General features: G+C 38.5%; 2 protein-coding genes across 3 annotated transcripts; one reads left to right on the plus strand and one right to left on the minus strand.

Moving 5' to 3' along the window:
• Positions 1 to 10: 10 nt before the first annotated feature.
• Positions 11 to 3,026, minus strand: LOC128861376 (histone deacetylase HDAC1). The gene is made up of 5 exons (XM_054099486.1): positions 2,832 to 3,026; positions 2,157 to 2,269; positions 1,151 to 2,082; positions 794 to 1,095; positions 11 to 729 (listed from the first exon to the last, which is right to left on the minus strand). The coding sequence occupies exons 1-5, from the start codon at positions 2,872 to 2,874 to the stop codon at positions 665 to 667; spliced, it is 1,455 nt and encodes a 484-aa protein (XP_053955461.1). The 5' UTR covers positions 2,875 to 3,026; the 3' UTR covers positions 11 to 664.
• Positions 3,027 to 14,265: 11,239 nt separating this feature from the next.
• LOC128861379 (FACT complex subunit spt16) lies at positions 14,266 to 19,810 on the plus strand. Of its 2 annotated transcripts, XM_054099490.1 has the most exons (9): positions 14,266 to 14,836; positions 15,335 to 15,598; positions 15,662 to 15,961; positions 16,044 to 17,221; positions 17,311 to 18,177; positions 18,368 to 18,633; positions 18,695 to 18,842; positions 19,133 to 19,246; positions 19,447 to 19,810. In XM_054099490.1, the coding sequence occupies exons 1-9, from the start codon at positions 14,768 to 14,770 to the stop codon at positions 19,613 to 19,615; spliced, it is 3,375 nt and encodes a 1,124-aa protein (XP_053955465.1). In that variant the 5' UTR covers positions 14,266 to 14,767; the 3' UTR covers positions 19,616 to 19,810. The 2 variants fall into 2 exon arrangements, with proteins under 2 accessions (XP_053955465.1, XP_053955466.1); XM_054099491.1 differs by lacking the exon at positions 19,133 to 19,246 and having other exon boundaries at positions 14,268 to 14,836.
• The last annotated feature ends 240 nt before the right edge of the window (positions 19,811 to 20,050 follow it).

Consider the following 20,050-nt stretch of genomic DNA (forward strand, 5'->3'; position numbering starts at 1 on the left):
CAAAACTATATATTACACGAGTATTGTAGTTGTGTATCCACTTGTAAAACACATTTTATTTTTACATTATTCATTTAGACTTCAGAAAATAAAAGTTACAAGCAGACCACAGTTTTTATACTTTCATATATTTTCTAGATCGAATTTTCCCCTTTTCTTTTAGATTCTAAAAACTTGATTTTACATTTCTATATTAATTTAATGTGACAAGTGAACATATTTATGTATGATAGTAGCAGCAATGACACACATACTAATACAAATACATATGCACATACTTATGTGTACACGTGAAATCTATACATATGTATATATGTCTGTGAGTTATGATTTTGAAGCACGTTATACAATTGATGCAAACGCCATTATTATTATAAATAACATTAAAACAAAAACGTCCCTTCCAATGGAACTCTGTATCATATGTAACAGTTCATGGTTATGTTTAAAATAATTATGTCTATTAAAATTAGGTTTTGACGGTAGCATATTTTTTTATCAATTCCACTTTCCCTGAGCATAATCCCCCTTCCATTCCGAGTAAGCTACTACCGTCATACCCAGTGAGGATAAATGGAAGAAGTTGCTAAAGATGCTAAAATATTTTGGGCTTAAATTTCGTTGATCGCTGTATTGGTTTCTATAACCAATTGCGACCGCCACGTCATATGTTGTTTTCTTTCTTTATGTCTTCACCTTTACCAGTCTCCTCACTTTCATTAGTATCCACTGCAGAAAAGAAAATATGTTAAGAAATGTCTTAGTTTTTGAACTGATTAAATATAATTCTTACTCTTATCCTTTTCATCCTTGATCTCGGCGTTCTCTATTACTGTTTTGGTATCTTTTTCTAGTCGCGGCCGCTTGCGTTGGCCTTTGTATGACCGATTATCACGACGGCCCCCTTCGCCTTCATCTTCCGAATCCGAGAATTCATTATCAGGATCAATACGCTTATCTTTATCGCCTTGTGGTATTCTTTCGTCCTTGTTAACCTTGTCTTCATCTTCCGATTCATCATTAATTGCATCCTCGGGTATTGCTTGAATTTGTACACCGGGAGCATGGGGCAGCATACGCAGATTTTCAAAGAGTCTAGAAAAATTGATTCCTAAGAACTTTTCTACTTAGTAAACAATCATTTTTTTACCTATTTTTGATCTTTTCCAAGTACTCTGAAGTATTTTGATTCGTCATATTACTCGGGCTGATGTGTAACTTGAAATCAGGACCAAAATATTCAAAGTAATCATTGTATGGCAGTTCATTTGCAATTTCAACACCGAGGGCAACTGACGTTTCATATGTCCAACATCTCGATACATTACGAATCGTGTATCCTCCACCTCCAACCATTAAGAAGGGCAGGTTGTATTTCTTGACAAATTCGACGCATTTTCCGTGACCCTTAACAGTTAAATTGAAGCATCCGAGACGATCGCCCGTCAATGAATCTGCACCGCATTGAAGTACCACCGCTGCCGGCTGGAATGTTTCCATCACCTTTGAGATAATTGGCACAAATATTGATTCGTACGCTTCATCGTCCATACCATCGCGCAGGGGAATATTTACAGCGTAATATTTGCCTTTGCCAGCGCCGATATCACGTAAGTCACCTGTACCAGGGAAATACTCGCCGTATTTGTGGAAACTTACTGTCATCACACGGTCGGTAGTATAAAACGCCTCCTCTACACCGTCGCCATGATGTACATCTATATCAATATATAATACGCGCTGGTGATATTTCAGAAGTTCCAAAATACCCAGCACAATGTCATTGACGTAACAGAAACCTGAAGCTTCAGACTTCTTAGCGTGATGAAGGCCCCCACCCCAATTTATACAAATCTCAGAGGCTTGTTTATTTAGTTTTACGGCAGCGGCTACCGAACCGCCAGCAGATAATTGGCAAAACTCATAGAGTCCATCAAACACCGGGCAATCTTCCCCCACATTGAATCGCTGCATTTGTTTGTTGTATTCTGACATATTGTCCGGACGTATAGAGCGCAAAAAGCGTACGTACTCATCTGAATGAAATTTGGTCATCTCATCGGCAGTAGCTTTATGCGGCCGCTGTTATATGAAACAAAAAATAATTTAAAAGTTTTAAAATATTTGAAAATGCTTGATAAAACGATAGGACTAACGTAAATTTCCATTTTTCGGTATAGACCATAGTTAAGAAGCAAATTATGGGTCATGCGTATGCGATGAGGCTTCATTGGGTGTCCCTGCCCATAGTAGTAATTCCCAATATCACCTGAAAACATATAGGTAAAAAAAACGTATAATAAATTTAGAAAATAAAAATAAAAATTTTAACATATCTCTTTTAAAAGACTCCTAGTACATATTTAGTTCCAATCCAGTTGAAATTAGAACACAGTCCTAACATTTAGTATGTAGTATGCATGTATATAGATACAAAAGCAGCATAATTCGTGCAAATTTTCTCCTATAACATGAGCATCCGTATAGCTCACAGCACACTTTTAGTGCAGTAAATGACCATAGAACTACTCAGGCAAGCTGACAAGCATCGTGACATAGTACGTGCAAATGCCGACATACCGAACACTCAACGTAGTATGGTCGTTTGTCAAAGTGACCTGAGAAATAACCGTCAGCGGACTGTCGGCCCAAAATTGCCGATTTACAGAATTTTGCACTTCGGAAAAACATAAATTAGTACTTTCATTTTTTAACAAGAAGAGCTCACTAGAGCATTAATAGTTATTATATTTGCGGAAACACCTTTAAAGTTTACTTTGACTTCTAATAAATAATAAATTTGCCAAATAGTCACATTTTTATTAACTTACTATCATAATAATAGCAAACACGCTTTTTACTGTGTGCTTGCATTTTATATTTTATGGTAATAGTGTTTCTTCACTTTTCGCAAGTAAGAAACAATAAAATTTAATAAAACTTCTCCTTTTTTGTTTATAACCCCGTTGTTAACTATGTGTAATTGAATGGTGAACTACAAGAGTAAAGCGAACGCGTCTTCGCACGGCGAAAACTTAAAATGCTCGGCGAACAGTTTCGCCACCAGTATTGCCAACTTTTACTAATTTGCCTTAACTAATGGATTTTATAACAACTCTGTCAAATTGTTTTGACATTTTATAGAAACCGATTACTTTAGAAGATTCTGTTTAATAAAAAATACAAATTTCATCACATATTACCTTTTATTATAAATATACAACACATATTAAAAGTGCATTCCATAGAGATATGAGTTATACCTTTTTAACACACTTTTATTAGCTCGGGTTGTATGTATGTATGTATGTATGTAACGAAATCTTTGAGCTTAATTTTCACTGGCTTCTAAAAATCTGATCGACTTGGAATTTTGCACACCTATCAAGGACCGATGACAATGCAATAATTTGATAAAAGCTTTCCATTATCCTTATTAGGATTGCCAGGATTAATATTTTCTTTTTTTACCTGTGGGCAAAAAGTAAGGGGAATTTGGTTGTAAAATGAAAAATCTTTATTCATTCTTGTAAATCAGTTTCTCAGGCTACCTCCACGAAATAAGTTCTTCATCCCGATTACTTCTTTATCACGGCCGATAACTGCATAGCTTTAGAGTCACAGTCGATAAGAAAGGAATTAAATATAACACGAATACATCGAATCATTTATTCACTGACTGCAATGATAACAATAATTTTCATTCATAACAAAAAATAGTTTAAAAAAAAAATAAAAAACACGCTTTTTTGCTAATCGAACTAAAAAGTAGAAAATAAAAAATAGTTTAAAAAAACTTTTAACTCTAATTTGAATTATTCTAATATATTTGTATCTTGATTTTTGTTATAATTCTGTTCTGAAGTAGTTGACTATGACTGATCGTTCGATTTGCTATTACTTCATTATAGGTCTCTTTGTCATTAAAATTTATTTTCTACTTTTTAGTTCGATTAGCAATAAAAGCGTGTTTTTTAGTTTTTTTAAACTATTTTTTATTATAATATGGTATTACAACAATCGGCGGCCACCGTAGCCAAATTGTTGGTGCATGACTACCATTCAAGATGCAGAGAGAACGTAGGTTCGAATCTCGGTGAAAGACAACAACGTAGAAACGTTCTTTTTAATAGCGGTCGCCCCTCGGCAGGCAATGGCAAACCTCCGAGTGTATTTCTGCCATGAAAGAGCTCCATCTGTGGAACAACACCACTTATATATATATATATGTTAATAACAATATTTACATAAAATAGTGTCTCAAACAAGTACGGTACTACCGATAATGGCCATTCATAAACCTCGTGTCCCGAATTACAGAAAAAAATTGTCCCCCTCCCCCCTTGAGACTCTCTGTGACAAATATTTACACTCCTGCTGAAAGACACGTGACAATTCGTGATATAACCGATACCCTCCTAGTTTCTAGTTTTTATACCTTACACATAATCTATTATGCTGCAGTCAAATTCGTTGTCACAACGGACGCAATGGGCCAATTGTGACAAGCCTATTATGCGTTATTGTGATGGATATCACAGTACATCGGGATACACATCACTCAGAAATTTAGTGCCCATTTACACAGGGAAACATTTTGTTCGGTGGTGAAGGACGGCCGCGGAAGAGAGAAAGGAGTTTGTCTCCTGTACTGGCGACACGCTTTGCTCTTCTAATTCGTATTTCCAATCTTATAGCAATTTTTGACAGTTGCTTCATTTGTTTTCTTCTTTTGTGGGAGAAAGTTATGAGTTATGTTTTGGTATTCAATCAAGCGGAAGATAACAACGATGACAAACATCCGAACGCTGCTTGGGAAATGCACGATTATTTTTGCTTATAAAGTAGGTATAACTTAAAATAGTTATGGGACAGATTTATGTTAAATTCTAATTTTTCCCCAATTTTTACTTTAATTATTTTTATATGAAGTATTAATTAAATTTTTTTTATTGAAGTACTAAAATTTATATACATAAATGTAAATAAAAAAAAAAACAACGAATTATTTATTATTTAACCAGTTTGCATTCTTCATTGAAATATTTAAGAATCTGTTGACGAACGTTCTCCGCTTTACATGTTAGCGGGTTGTAGAATATTTTCGAACCAGAAGATGCTAAAGTAGTAAACGTCAAAATGTTGCCGAAAACAATTTTGCCCGTGTGGCCGCGAATAAGACATGAAAAGAGAATTTCCAGTGTATCCCTTCCAGATGCCTCCGTGTGTAAATCCGGTGTGTGTAAGTCCGATGTTACAAGGCGAATCTATTAAAGGTAGTGTTGATTAATCAGCTGATTTGTTTTTTTTTCCTCTCGCTGTGTCCATGTGGCAGTCAGCACAGAATAAAACAATGCGAATTAATTTTTCGTTTTGTACTTTTCCAACACTTCGCAGTGACAATAAACGTACAAAACATTGTTGTTGGTTAAGTGCCGCCACATTTAATATACGCTATTACAAAAACAACAGTTTCCAGTAGTATATTTCGAAGTTAAATTGCCCCTGCTAACCAACTGGGACTTAAATATCGCGTGAGGTCAAGAATATACATATATATAGTATATATATAATAATAATATATAATTGGCGCGTACACCCTTTTTGGGTGTTTGGCCGAGCTCCTCCTCCTATTTGTGGTGTGCGCCTTGATGTTGTTTCACAAATGGAGGGACCTACAGTTTCTGGCCGACTCCGAACGGCAGATATTTTTATGAGGAGCTTTTTCATGGCAGAAATACACTCGTAGGTTTGCCATTGCCTGCCGAGGGGCGACCGCCATCAGAAAAAACTTTTTCATAATTTTGATATTTCACCGAGATACCTACCGAATATACACTAACTGATAATTATTCTCTGTTGAAGCAATCATTCACATTTTGCTGTTAACTTCATAAATGACTAGATGTGAAACTTATTCATTTTGAGAGAGAGCGCGCCCATGAGGACGTTTCAAAACTTGGCAGCACTCACACATTAAGGGATTTTGAACAGCTGATAGGCGAAATGGCAGACTGCCAGAAGAAACGCGCCGAAAATAACTGACGAAAACAGTTCGTTTTTGCTTAATGGAGAAATGACGTGTTGAAATGTTTATAATTATTTGTCTTAAAATTAATTCAATTGAAACGTAATAATTTAAATTGAAGGGAGTTTTAGAATTTTTCAAAGCCTTTTATATCCTTTTCAACTTCTACTTTAATTAGTCTTATGCACATATGCATATGAATACATTTTACTCATACATACATGTTGGTTGGTTGGTTGGTTAGAGTGGTGATTCATCCTGAATCCAACTAGCGCTTCCGCACCATTTTGTTGCCACATCCTCTTTACCAACTTGTTATTTACGGCATGACTATACCCAGTCTGTGCGGTTCAGGAACCTTATTAGGTTGTTGACATCTAAGCCAGACAGTTGTTCGAGCTCCTCGAACAGCGGTTTGCCCAGGGTTAACATTCTGTCCTTCCATAGGGCAGGGCATTCACAGAGGAAATGGAAGATTGTTTCCTTTTTCTCCGGTTGTTTGCAACTGTGACAGTATGTGTTGTGAGGGATGCCCATTTTGGCTGCCTGTTCTCCGACAGACCAAAAGCCAGTTATGACTGCCGTTAGTCTCCAGGCATCCCGTCGTTTCATGTTTAACAATATTGATGATTGTTTAAGGTTGTAGGTGGGCCATAACGTTCTGCTGATTTTGCATTTCGTCTGGCCCCTCCATCTACACTCCGCCATTCGGAGGTATTTTAGGGAAATTGTACTCTTGACTGCGCCTAATGGTGTGAATACCGGTTCTGCAAGAGCGTTATTCATGGCAGATCCCCCTCTTGCCAGTTCATCTGCTTTTTCGTTACCTTCAATATTCCGATGTCCTGGGACCCAGATTAAGGTAACATTATGTTTTTCGCTCAAGGTGGAAAGGCTATTCCTACTTTGTTCCACCACCATTGAGGTTGTAGTCGCTGAATCCAGTGCCTGGATTGCAGCTTGGCTATCCGAGAGAATAGCGATATTGCTCTTAAAAGAGAAGTCTGTGATTAGTAGCCTACAAGCTTCCCCAATTGCCAGTACTTCCGCCTGGAAGACACTGCAGGTATTGGGGAGGCGCACAGATTTTTCAATTTTAAGTCTATGAGAATATATACCAGCTCCAACACCACAATCCATTTTAGAACCATCTGTATAGACTGTAGTGTCGAAGTTGTTTAATGAGAATCCCTTATTCCACTCTTCCTTAGATGGAAAGAGAGTGGCAAAATTCCTATTGAATGTTACCGTCGGGACGATGTAGTCAGTCCTCACCGAGGTTAACTGAGTTTGAAGCAAAATTTAGACTGGCATGACCATAAGTGTTTTCTTTCCAGCGGCCCGCTTCGTTTAACCTAAACGCACTCATGGTTGCCGTCTTCTTAATATGTAGGTCTATTGGAATAACGTGTGTCAGTGCGTTCAGAGCCTCCCTAGGACATGATCTGATTGCGCCGACCGTTATTGCACAGGCTGATCTTTGTATTCTGCCGAGTAATTTGATGTTGTAATCTCTCCCTAGAGCTTTCCACCAAACTACCGAACCATACGATAAAATTGGTCGTATAACCGCCTTGTACAACCATAATGTATGCTTAGGTTGAAGACCCCATCTTCTTCCAAGCATACGTTTACAGGCATATAGAGCAATTTCAGCTTTCCTTACCCGTTCTTCGACGTTTAATTTCCAGCTAAGTTTGGAGTCCAAAATTACCCCTAAGTACTTTGCACTGGGTGAAAGTGAGAGGGTTTGTCCATTAATATTTGGTAGGGTAAAGCTTGGTACCTTGTATCTGGTGGTAAAGAGCATGAGTTCTGTTTTACGCGGGTTTAAACTTAAGCCACAGCCTGTTGCCCAAGAATTAAGCTCGCCTAACGCCCTTTGAATGATCCCACTGATCGTATTAGGACACAGTCCTGACGCCATTAGCACCACATCATCAGCGTACGCCACCGCTTTTACCCCTCCTCTATTAAGTTTTATTAGGATTTTGCTAATCACACATAACCAAAGAAGTGGAGATAGTACTCCCCCCTGTGGAGTACCCCTGTGGACTCTCTTAGTTATGTTGATGTTACCCATATTAGCTCTAATGATCCTGGTTTCTAGCATAGAGATGATCCAATTGGTGATACAATTTTCCACCCCTAAGTCTATTAACGCCCGTTGGATAGCATTCGTGCTAACGTTATTAAATGCGCCCTCTATGTCAAGAAAAGCTGCCATCGTATACTGTTTGTTTACTAGAGACCCCTCTATTGTTCGGATTACCTCGTGAAGCGCTGTCTCCGTCGATTTGCCTTTGAGGTAAGCATGTTGTGCAGTTGATATACTAAAGCTCTCCAGCGAACTTCTAATGTGCATATCTAAAAGCCGTTCCAAAGTTTTAACAAGGAAGGACGACAAACTGATCGGCCTAAAGTCCTTCGCTGATTCATGTCCTCTTCTGCCTGCCTTTGGTATGAAGACGACCCTAACAAGTTTCCAGCTGTTTGGAATATAACCTAGATTTAGACACGCTTTGAAAATTTCCATTAGCCATGGTAGAATACTATCAAGAGTTTCCTGTAACATCTTAGGAAAGATCCCATCAGGGCCTGGAGATTTGAAAGGTGAGAATGATTTGATTGCTCATGCAACCTTCTCTTTCGTAACTATTACATCGACAAGATGCTGTGGGTCATATCGGCTCCGCCGGATTTTCCCAGCATCACTGTCATGGGTGCTACATCCCGGAAAATGTGTATCTAAAAGAAGTTCTAGAGACTCTTCCGCCGTAGAAGTCCAAGTGCCATCCGGCCTCTTGACCCAAGAAGCCATTGAATGGTCCTTGGACAGAATACGGCTAAGTCTCGCAGAATCTCTGGTAGATTCGATAGAAGAACAGAAATCTCTCCAGCTCTCTTTCTTGGCGGCCCTGATTGCCTTCTTGTATTGTCTCCGACTTTCTCTATACAACTGCCAATTACCTGTTGAGTAGCTGAGATTGAAATTTGATCTGGCTTCTTCCCTTAATTTTGAGAGCTCATTGCTCCACCAAGGAGGATAGGATTTTTTGCTATATTTAATTGGACATGACGTTTTGTAGGCCCTACTGAATGTCTTTTCCAATGTTGTGACCCTACTCTCAATGTTTTCTGCGAGAGTGATTTGATGGATCGGAATCCTTCCTATCCTATTCCCTACTACATTTTTGAACCGTTTCCAATTTGTTCTAAGTGGGTTTCGATATGGTAAGGGTGGATCTACCTCAAGATCCAGGTGGTAGAGGATCCAGCTGTGGTCCGAAAAGGACTTTTTGCTTGAGACTCTCCAATTTTCTACCCTCACTGAAGTATTTTCAGACAGTAATGTAACATCTATTACTTCCGCCCATCCTCTAAAGCTTTCCGTGCTTGGAAAGGTGAAAGTCGGGGTATTACCCCTGTTACATACTGTTAGGTTAGTATTGATGATAAATTCATATAGGGACTCACCTCGATCATTCGTTTCGGTACTCCCCCATAGGGGATGCCTCGCATTGGCGTCGCATCCTAGTAGCAGGATACTGTTTTTGCAGTCAAGCACAAGCCTACGAGCCTCGTCAGGTGGTGCTGGTTGGTCGTGTGCCATGTAGATGGAGGCAATTTTGATCCTGACGCCGTCAGTAGCCTCCATTTCGATGACCGTCACATCCGATGAGCTGTAGGATGGGATTAAAAATATATTTAGATTTTTTTTTGCTGCAATACATGCCCTGGGGTTACCCTGGGTCCGCTTATAGTACAAGTTGTAGTTTTTGAGAGAGAATCCGCTTACCTCAGTACTCCGCACTCTGGGTTCCTGTATCAGTGCGATGTCTACGCCCTCCTCCGATAGGAGAACGGCTAGGTTGTCCGTTGCAGTCCTGGAGTGCTGCAGATTGATCTGGACAACCTTGAGACCCATACTTACTGGTCGTTTTTGGGGGCGTCAAGCTGCATGCCCGTATGCTGCTCATTAGCGCCATTGTTTTGGGTGGACCCGGCTTCTTCCAGTTGCATGCCCATGAGCAACTCATTAGCGTCGTCAACCTCGTCCTGCTCATCCTCCGGATTTGCAGAACGGAATAACTTCAGATGCGCTTTCCTCACGCCAAACCGAAGTTTGTTGTCCACTTTTCCCAGTGGCTCAATACTCTCCTCCGAGATTTGGAGAAGGAAGGACACACTGTTCATTTGCGGAGCCTCCGCTTTGATGATACTCCAGTCATCCATTGGAACAGTGCGGTTGTGTGCTTGCAGGTATGGTGTTAACTGCTTAGCTTCGAACTCCATGTTCGGTATCCAGATACGAGCCCTTGGTCGTCTTGGGATCTCACTGGCTGGGATTAGTTTGAGCCTCAAACCTTCCCAGTCGCTCTGGATTTTGCTAATAGCGTTTTGAAGGAAATCAACAGAGAACTGATCGTCGCATTTGATCACCCTGTATCCACGGACCACCTCCATTGAATCATAACCTGGCACTTGACCCTCCGGGCTTGCCATGACGTGATCAACGACAATGCGAGACAGCCGTGCCTCGATTTCGGACCACCTTTCTAACGCAGGTTTACCGCGGTTCGTTAACTCGTCCACCAACGCCGTTTGCAGGTAATCCCGTGCCACCTCGTTAAACGCGCGTTTGGCTGGTTTGGGCGTCAGAGCAGTGTGAGACGTCTTGTGCTTTTTCGCAGTTTTACAGCCCTCGTCCTGCGAACGATTGCGTTTAACGGCTTCTGCCTTCTGGGTGGCCTGGAACGCCAGGTACTCATCGACCACCTTTTGGCACCTTGCCTTATCGGCCGCATCTTTGGGATGAGTTTTACCTTCGGCCTCATTTTTGCTTATTCTGCCGAGAATAGCTAGAGACCGCTGGTAAAGCTTATATCTAGACGGGCCTTTTTTTGGGTATTGACGCTTTTGCCCCTTGGCATCAGCGGATGTGATCGGTTGATTTATAGTTGATGGCGTGCTGTGGCCCACAGCTTTGTCATCAACTGTATCTTGACTGGAAGCCAAGAGCTCGTCCTCTGAGGGAGTTCCCAACTTCCTCAGCTCGATTGTGTCCGTTCGTTTGTCTGTCCGTTTTGTCATTGGGTCCGTCCGCTTGTCTGTCCGACTGTCGGTTCGTTTTGTCTTTGTGTCAGTCCGTTTGTCCGTCTGTTTGTCTGTCCATTTGGTAGCGTTATCCGATTTTATGTTTTTTGGTTGTTTGTTCATTTGTCTGTTTCTTACGGTCACCTGCCCTTCCAAAGAGCTGCCCATGTCGCCATGTGCGGTGACCAATGAGGATGGAGGGGAAATAAACGGTCCGCCATGACAGCGCCCCATACCATGGTAAAGCCACCGTTACAACCTGAGGCGGCCTGATATCAGGAGGGCTCCGTTAGGAGACAGCCTAATTTTATCCCCCGGCTGCCAAACCCACCCAATAGGCACGGGTCGCGTTACACCTTGGGTTGAGGGAGTTTTTTTAACGAAGTTTACGTCTTCGACCTGTGTGGTTCGCGGGAGACCGATTCTCCTGCCTTCCATATCTGGGAGGCGTTCCCCTATCCACCATCTGGGGACGCGCCCTATAGGGATAACAGGTTCCCCCAAGGGATACATACATGTACTTTTATTGAAATCTGTATGTTGGTTTATGTCTGTAAATTGGTATATACGTAAATATTCTATGAGTGAAAAGCGTAGGTAAGGGAATTTAATTTGAGTTTGAGATATTTTACGAAGATTAAAAGTAATCTGCTTTAACTTAATCTGTTCGTTGTTTGAGAATTTTTGTTTTTTGTTACCCCCTTTCTGTGTTATATTAAAAAAAATCGCAATAAGTCATGTTTTTAATTATAACTTATGTTTTTCGGGTTCATAACTTTATTATTATTAAATTACTTATGAATATCAGTTTTAAATAATTTCATTTACATATAAATTTTTAAATTTAAATATTCTATGAGTGAAAAGCGTAGGTAAGGGAATTTAATTTGAGTTTGAGATATTTTACGAAGATTAAAAGTAATCTGCTTTAACTTAATCTGTTCGTTGTTTGAGAATTTTTGTTTTTTGTTACCCCCTTTCTGTGTTATATTAAAAAATCGCAATAAGTCATGTTTTTAATTATAACTTATGTTTTTCGGGTTCATAACTTTATTATTATTAAATTACTTATGAATATCAGTTTTAAATAATTTCATTTACATATAAATTTTTAAATTTTTTGCTTATTTATGTACATATTTCATACGGATTGTGCTTATTTTTAGTATATGTTGGAGGTTACGAGTGATATAAGGCTATTGGGCAACCGCACACTAAATACTAACCTCAATGGTGGTAAGGAAACTAAAAATTCCAGACCTTTGGTTCAAAAATACCCAATTCATGTTTCTACCGGTGTGGCAATATTGGAAAATGTTATAAAAAATGCACATTTTTCAGCGCTCTCACAAGAAAAAGAGTTTCACATCTAGTCATCTATGGTTAACTTAATATCTCGACGCTAAATATTTGAAGTTTCTCAATGGTAAATTTCAATCGCGGCAAACATATTGAATGAAGTTGGCAATTCATTTTATGAAATGGTTTAAATCATGTATTGCCAACTTCTGTGATGCAATGAGCTGTTATTTTCTTGTTTGACAGTCATTTTGTTAGTTTTTACGCCTACATCAAGGTGGATTTAATAAGGTGACAGCATTCACCCAGCTGAATCTTTCGCCGTAGGTATGGCTTACGTCAAAATGATATGCTTTGTTTGTATGTATTGGTATGTTTACATTCGTATGTTTACATTTGCTTGCTGATTTTGACATGATGCTTGCACCAAACGCAACAACAAATACATGTAGGGTTTTACTTATATGAGTTTGCTGTGACCTGTAATAAATTCGCCTTGGCCTACATTGTAAGCATCTTTGATTTTTAGTTTTCCAGATTATGAGAAGAAGGCAAATTCTTTGCAAAAATAGTTTCACCAAGAATATCGGCACTATTTTTTCTTCTTCATCGTACAAGAAGAGCGCGGGCACAACGTATTGACTTGATTGCCGGCATTTCAAATAACTATTTCTTTAACATGGCAATGCCCACACTTGAAATATTGCCATCGCATTCAATCAAATCTGACAGTTCTTATAAAATGAGATGTTAAGTAAGACCCGACTTACACGAGGAGACATCTGGAAGGGAAACATTTTGTTCAAGGGCGAAGGACGGTCGGGGAAGAGAGAAGGGATTTTTTCTCCCGTACTCGGCGACACTCTTTGCTCTTCTTATTCGTATTTCCAATCTTAAAGCAATTTTTGACAGTTGCTTCATTCGTTTTCTTCTTTTGTGGAAGAAAGTTCTAAGTTATGTGTCGGTTTTCAATCAAACGGAAGATAACAACGATGACAAACATCCGAACGCTGCTTGGGAAATGCACGATTATTTTTGCTAGTAAAGTAGGTATAATTTAAAATAGTTATGGGACATGTTTATGTTGATTTCTAATTTTTCCCTGCATTTCTAGATACTCAAGTTAATTTTAAGTTAATTATTTACATATGAAGTATTTTTAATTTAATTTTTTTTTGTTCAAGTATAAGAATTTATAAATATATTTCAATGAAAAAACAACAAATTATTTATTATTTAACCAGTTTGCATTTTTCATTCATATATTTAAGAAACTGTTGTCGAACGCTCTCTGCTTTACATGTAAGCAGATGTCTCCTCGTGTAAATCGGGACTAATAACGAGCAATTTATTATTACGTTGTTGTTGTAGCATTTTATTGCTCACAGACAGCTTGCATATCAGACATAGTCAAATTTTGAAATATACGAAGAAAACATTAAATTTTCGTTCGTTTCTATGTATATTGCTCTTGACGATTTCATATCTGTTACCAAGCTTTTTACCATTTTTTCAGCAACAAATATGACATTTGCTGTGGAATGTTTTTTTAATGTTCTTTAATATTTCGATAACGCTCATTTTGCAAGCTGTTTTGTATTACATGTACAGAGAAGCCACTAATGAAAATTTACTTTATAAAAAATAGCTTCGCTTAGTAAACGACGCGGTTTCGTTCATACAAAAATTATATTAAAAAATCAAATATAATTTTTCATTTAAAGCCCACTGTGATACGCACAGCGAAAAACAATTTTGCACAATATTTTGGCGCGAAATCATAAATTGGTTGAAATGAAATAGAAATTCGCCGCGCTTTGCAGCCATATTGTTAGGGTTGCAGTTATGACAAATATATCATATAACTTGAAACACAAACATATATGAAGTCTTAGTTATTTTTGTAACTAAAACACAAATAAATTTACATTCCGATTGACAAGAAAGTTAATAGTAAAATCAAAAAATATAATATTTAATCCTCGAACGCAATATTCGTATAACACCCTACTTGGCAACATTCCATGCAACGCTGCCTATTAGCGAATTTAGCGTTCACGCCGCTGTTTTCCTTTTATCATTTTTGGCAGACGCGAGTTGTCTGGTGGAATTTTTTGATATATTTACCGGCTTTTATACAGAAATTAAATTGTGAATTTTGTGCTAAAATCGGGAAAAGAAACGAATTTTGTGTGTGGCTAATGCTTTGAGGATTTAACGTAGTCTGTGGGAGTTGCAATTTCACAATTCTTATTTGCGCATTGTTTTTAATACCTACCACTCATTCTCTCAAACAAACGTGTTGGTTGCAGTTAGCGGACTATAAGATCAGCAGCTGCAGAAATGTCTAGTTACGCTTTGGACAAAGATACTTTTCTGCGCCGAATTAAGAGATTATATTCAGAATGGCGGGTATGTACAGATAGCTGATTTGAAAAAAAGTGATTTTTGGGATATATTTTTCAATACCTGTGCACATTTAACAAAGCAACTTTTTTTGCTTTAACAAGGTTTGGCTATGAGATTAATAAATCATGATTTTTTACCAAAAAATTGATATTTTAAAAAATTGGAATCGTATGGACTTTTATCAAATGATATTAATAATTGATGTTTGATATTGAACTCGAACGCTGCAATTCAGTATACTGCTATGTCGATATGAGTTGCTTTGTCGAAAGCCCACAGATATTTACATATTTTCACGGCAGTCGGTTCTACGTTACCGAAACGACCCGGATTTATATCCGGCCAAGGATTGCCACTCCAGCAGCATTCCCCGTATGTAAGAATGGGGAATGTTTATGCTGATACAACAACAACAACAACATACATACATGTATATTAATTAACTAGGCAGTGAGATCTGCAATTACAATATTTAACCCAAAAATTCATATTTCGTTCCAGGCGCCTAGCATTGCACATGATGATACGTTAAAGAAAGTGGACTGCATCATGTGCGTCGTGGGTGTGGACGAGGACATCGTCTACTCAAAGTCTCGGGCACTGGAGATATGGCTGCTGGGCTATGAACTCACTGATACCATATCGATATTTGCTAAAGATGCAGTATACTTTCTGGCCAGCAAGAAGAAAATCGAATTCCTTAAACAGATCGAAAATTGCAAAGAAGAGGGTGTACCCGATATAAAACTATTGCTGCGCGATAGAGTGAGACCAAGAAATGGAAAAAGTCATTACATATCTCGTTTCATATATTCAATTTCTTTTTAGAACGATAAAGATAAAGTTAACTTTGACAAATTGAAAGAAGTGATGAAATCCTCCAACAAGGGCAAAACTTTAGGGGTTTTCGCTAAGGATGTCTCAACCAGTGAGTTCTGCGATTCATGGAAGGCATCTTTAAAGGGGGAGAGCTTCGAAAATGTCGACGTCGGAGCTGCACTAGCTTATATTATGTGTCCGAAGGACGAGCCAGAGATTAATAACATACGGAAAGCATCGTTGGTGTCTGTAGATATTTTTAACAAATACCTGAAGGATGAAATTATGGATATTATTGACTCTGATAAGGTAAGCATTTTATAAAATAGTAAATAGAAATCCTTTAAAATGAAATAGTAACGCAAATCCTTGAATTATTAATATTTTCAAGAAAATAAAACATTCTAAACTATCGGAAGGCGTTGAATCGGCCCTCACAGACAAAAAATATGTTTCCGGCGTTGATACTTCAGTTTTAGAAATGTGCTACACCCCCATCATACAATCTGGCGGTTCTTATAGCTTAAAGTTTTCTGCACTCAGCGATAAAAATTATCTGCATTTTGGCGCTATTGTTTGTTCGTTGGGCGCACGCTACAAATTTTACTGTTCAAATATATCGCGCACATTTTTGGTGAATCCCACCGACGTAATGCAAGAAAATTATAATTTTCTTGTTAACGTACAAGAAGAAATTTTAAAATTGCTAAAGCCTGGCGCAAAGTTGAATGAAATATATGACACCACCGTAGAATATATTAAAAAGGAGAAACCCAAGTTACACGACAACTTTACCAAGACCTTCGGTTTTGCAATGGGAATAGAATTTCGAGAGAATTCAATTGTTATAGGCCCAAAATGTACTGCTGAGGTGAAGAAGAATATGGTTTTCAATGTGAATGTGGGCATAGCAAATCTCGCTAATTCAGATGCATCTGAAAAGGAAGGCAAAACTTACGCCCTTTTTGTTGGCGACACAGTGCTGGTTGGAGACACCTCTCCAGCCAGTATAATGACGCCTTCGAAAAAGAAAATAAAAAATGTTGGTATTTTCATCAAAGACGACAGCGAAGAAGAGGATGGTGATGAAAAGGAAGAGGTTAAGGAGGACAAGGGTTCGGAAATATTAGGTCGTAGCAAACGTAACGCTGTGCTTGAAAATAAATTACGTACAGAAACTAATACTGAGGAAAAGCGCAAACAACATCAAAAAGAATTGGCGCACCTTTTGAATGAGAAAGCTCGTGAACGCCTGGCAAAGCAGGGCGAGTCAAAGGAAGTCGAGAAGGTTCGAAAGAATACAGTCTCATATAAATCCGTGAGCCAGATGCCACGTGAACCCGAAGTGAAGGAGCTAAAATTGTATGTGGACAAAAAGTACGAGACCGTAATTTTACCGATTTTTGGCTTACCAGTACCCTTCCACATTTCTACAATCAAGAACATCTCACAGTCTGTAGAGGGCGAGTACACATACCTCCGAATAAATTTCTTTCACCCGGGCGCTACCATGGGCCGCAATGAAGGTGGTCTATACCCGCAGCCCGAGGCAACATTCCTCAAAGAAGTGTGAGTTTGAATCCCTTAGATATATTGAAAAATGTTTTAGAAATCTCGTATTTATTTTTGTATTAAATATTTGTATGTTATTTCATCAGCACCTATCGCTCTTCAAACGTGAAGGAACATGGCGAAGTTACAGCTCCTTCATCCAATCTGAACAATACTTTCCGGCTTATCAAAGAAGTTCAAAAACGTTTTAAGACACGTGAGGCAGAAGAACGCGAGAAAGAAGATCTCGTCAAGCAGGATACCCTCATTCTGTCTCAAAATAAGGGCAATCCAAAGCTGAAGGATTTGTATATACGCCCGAACATAGTAACGAAGCGTATGACTGGTAGTTTGGAGGCGCATACAAATGGTTTCCGTTACGTGTCAGTACGAGGCGATAAAGTTGATATTCTCTACAACAACATCAAGAGTGCATTCTTTCAACCTTGCGATGGTGAAATGATCATTTTATTGCACTTCCATTTGAAACATGCCATTATGTTTGGCAAAAAAAAGCATGTCGACGTACAGTTCTACACAGAAGTAGGAGAGATCACCACAGATTTGGGTAAACACCAGCACATGCACGATCGCGATGATTTGGCAGCTGAACAGGCAGAACGTGAACTGCGTCATAAACTAAAAACGGCATTCAAGAGCTTCTGTGAGAAAGTGGAGTCGATGACCAAGCAGTTAGTCGAATTCGACACACCATTCCGCGAATTGGGTTTTCCAGGCGCACCATTTCGCAGTACAGTCACATTGCAACCGACTTCGGGCAGCTTGGTGAACCTAACAGAATGGCCGCCATTTGTCATAACGCTCGACGATGTGGAATTGGTGCATTTCGAGCGTGTACAATTTCATCTTCGTAACTTCGACATGATTTTCGTGTTTAAGGACTACCACAAAAAGGTAGCGATGGTCAATGCTATCCCAATGAATTTGCTGGATCATGTAAAAGAGTGGTTAAAGTAAGTTTAAGGCGACATTCCCATGGCAGCCGGTTCTACGTTACCGGAATGACTCGGGTTTTCTTTCCCGACCAAGGGCTGCCGCCCCAGTATACTAGCCCTGTCTAGTGTACCGTACTTTACTTTACCTTAAGTTTAAGGCGAATAATTTTGAACATTAAGATAATTTACTAAATGTGTGTCATTACAGTTCTTGTGATATTCGTTACTCGGAGGGCATACAGTCTTTGAACTGGGTGAAGATTATGAAAACTATAACCGATGACCCGGAGGGTTTCTTTGAGCAAGGTGGATGGACATTCTTGGATGCCGATTCCGGCAGTGAAGATGAAAATGAGGAGGAGGAATCGGAGGAGGACGAGGCGTATGAGCCTACTGATATTGAATCAGATGAAGAGTCCGAAGAAGATTCAGAATACTCGGAGGCATCTGAAGATGAGAGCGATGATAGTGAAGGTAAGAGCGATGTAGGCGAATATAAGTCAGGAGATTACTTACAAACATTCTACTCAATCAGAGCTTGGAACGGACGAGGAGTCGGGCAAGGATTGGTCAGATTTAGAGCGAGAAGCTGCTGAAGAAGATCGGAATCAAGAGTATACTGATGACAAACCCAATGGCAAGAGTTTTGATTCAAAGAAACACTCCAAGAGTTCAAAGCACAGGTGAGGTGAAATTTTAGACTCTTTTTGTTCATCTTACTATTCAATACCAGTATTTTTTCGCTTTTGAGGCGCAAAGTAAAAGCTGCAAATGTATATTTAATTAAACCGATTCTGCATTATATTGAATGTAAATCAGTAAACCAGTTTGGTAATATTAATTTGGGTTTTATATTTACTTTCCTTGATTTTGTTTTTATTTGCATAATTAAATTGATTTATTGTAATAGTTTCGATGCCTATTTATAAATATATATTCCATATTGTATTTTGCAAACATAATGTTGCTGCAGTCGCAGAGATCGTGAATTGCAGCTTCGTCAAAGTAAAAAGAACAAAAACACTGCCTCAACCTCAAACTCGTCACATTCAAAATCTGCCAAGCATGCCAGATCGAGCGGGCATAGGTTTGTTATTCACTGCAAATGCAAACAAAAATACAAACACAAAAAAACCTTTACCCAAATCTTTCGAATTGGCATACACCAAAAAAATTAATATAAATTCCCCTAATCAAAATTTTTCACTCTATTCCACTTCTCAACACTGAATATTTATCTAAAATCTCTGTACTAAAAAAAAAACATTGTTTATGTCCTCGCAACAGCTCCAAGGATAAACATCATGATCGCAGTCGTGACAAGCATAATTCCTCCTCGTCATCGCACAAAGACAAGAGCAAAGATAAGAGCAATCATCACAGCAGCAGTAGCCACAAACGCTCGCACGATGATAGTCGAGACCATGGCCACAAATCGAAGAAGTCTCGCCACTAAAGTATGCATCCAAAAGCTCAGTAACATCTACAATTGCATTACTCAAGCTCTTCACTACATAAATGCAGATACAGGATCACAGAGGAAATGATTGAATCAAATGAAAATTACTGTTTGTTTAGAATCTACTGTCCATCCCTTTCCATGTTTATTTGTATTTCAAAAAACAAAAAAAAAAAAAACAAAAAAAAAACAGTTTTACTTCAGAATGTATCTATGTTTTAATTTTAAACTGAAATTGAAATTTATAAATTACACATTAAAATAAGTTCGAATACAAATAGTACATTTGTAAATCTTTTGTTTATTTCTATTTCAAGATTTCAAATGTGAAATAGTTAATTATTTTTAACGATTTTACGGCATTATTGCACAATATTTCATAGCAGAAGGTTCTATGCAAAACTTTGGCAGCTTTTGTAAAAGTCAAAGGTT

The sequence above is a fragment of the Anastrepha ludens genome, chromosome 4 (assembly GCF_028408465.1).
Source record: "Anastrepha ludens isolate Willacy chromosome 4, idAnaLude1.1, whole genome shotgun sequence".
In the NCBI taxonomy this organism is placed as follows: Eukaryota; Metazoa; Arthropoda; class Insecta; order Diptera; family Tephritidae; genus Anastrepha; species Anastrepha ludens.

What these genes read in the sequence shown, in the direction of transcription:
- LOC128861376 (XM_054099486.1), bottom strand. Translation starts at nt 2,874, where the DNA reads ATGCAAGCACACAGTAAAAAGCGTGTTTGCTATTATTATGATA. An exon ending in TGTTTGCTATTATTATGATA is followed by an intron (nt 2,270 to 2,831) that starts GTAAGTTAATAA and finishes ATATGTTTTCAG; the next exon opens with GTGATATTGGGAATTACTAC. An exon ending in ACCGAAAAATGGAAATTTAC is followed by an intron (nt 2,083 to 2,156) that starts GTTAGTCCTATC and finishes TTCATATAACAG; the next exon opens with CGGCCGCATAAAGCTACTGC.
- LOC128861379 (XM_054099490.1), top strand. Translation starts at nt 14,768, where the DNA reads ATGTCTAGTTACGCTTTGGACAAAGATACTTTTCTGCGCCGAATTAAG. An exon ending in GATTATATTCAGAATGGCGG is followed by an intron (nt 14,837 to 15,334) that starts GTATGTACAGAT and finishes ATTTCGTTCCAG; the next exon opens with GCGCCTAGCATTGCACATGA. An exon ending in TGAGAGCGATGATAGTGAAG is followed by an intron (nt 18,634 to 18,694) that starts GTAAGAGCGATG and finishes CTACTCAATCAG; the next exon opens with AGCTTGGAACGGACGAGGAG.